The 494-nt window shown below is 39.9% G+C and overlaps 1 protein-coding gene across 1 annotated transcript; it reads right to left on the bottom strand.

The window, feature by feature from the left end:
- Positions 1 to 261: 261 nt before the first annotated feature.
- LOC105806966 (MICOS complex subunit MIC10-like) lies at positions 262 to 494 on the bottom strand. The gene is made up of 2 exons (XM_012640201.1): positions 445 to 494; positions 262 to 382 (listed from the first exon to the last, which is right to left on the bottom strand). Exons 1-2 carry the CDS (start codon positions 492 to 494, stop codon positions 262 to 264), a joined length of 171 nt encoding a protein of 56 aa, XP_012495655.1.

The raw sequence follows: 494 nt of genomic DNA, 5'->3' as shown, positions 1-494 counted from the left end.
CTCACTTTATTTATTTATTTTGGAGGGAGCTTCCTATTTTTAATTTATTTCTTTTAAGACCACCTCCTTACAATTTCCAGAGAGAAAATACAAAACAAGAAACAGACTTAGTTTCAAATATATAAGTAGTGTACTGGAGTTTAAAGCATTACTGATAACATTGTTACAGGAGAATGCCAGCTTACTCCAGGGCAGTTCAGTATTCCTGAGGAATAAACATGATTTCTCTTTTCCTCCCACTGGGATGTTCTCAGATGTCAGTCACTGTTCCTGCTCTTTGACGTATTTTCCATGCAGAAGATATGGAGCCTGGAAATCAGGCTGACAGTTGGAGGCCATTCCCAACCCCATGACAGAACCAAAAGCTAATGGATACATTCTTCTTTTAAAGAAAGTAAGTGAGAAAACAAGTCCTAATCCCAAACCAGTACCTATTTTCACGACCGGATCCGCATGCACCAGTCCCACTTCCTGCCAAGCTCTGTCTCCAACAT

This window comes from Propithecus coquereli, unplaced genomic scaffold, assembly GCF_000956105.1.
Source record: "Propithecus coquereli isolate 6110/MARCELLA unplaced genomic scaffold, Pcoq_1.0 Scaffold15, whole genome shotgun sequence".
Classification (NCBI taxonomy): domain Eukaryota; kingdom Metazoa; phylum Chordata; class Mammalia; order Primates; family Indriidae; genus Propithecus; species Propithecus coquereli.
This window is presented reverse-complemented; position numbering and strand designations above follow the sequence as displayed.

Excerpts from the sequence above, each read along its gene's own strand:
- LOC105806966 (XM_012640201.1), bottom strand. The coding sequence starts at position 494 with ATGTTGGAGACAGAGCTTGGCAGGAAGTGGGACTGGTGCATGCGGATC. Across the intron at positions 383-444 it reads GACTGGTGCATGCGGATCCG|AAGAATGTATCCATTAGCTT; the intron begins GTCGTGAAAATA and ends TTTCTTTAAAAG.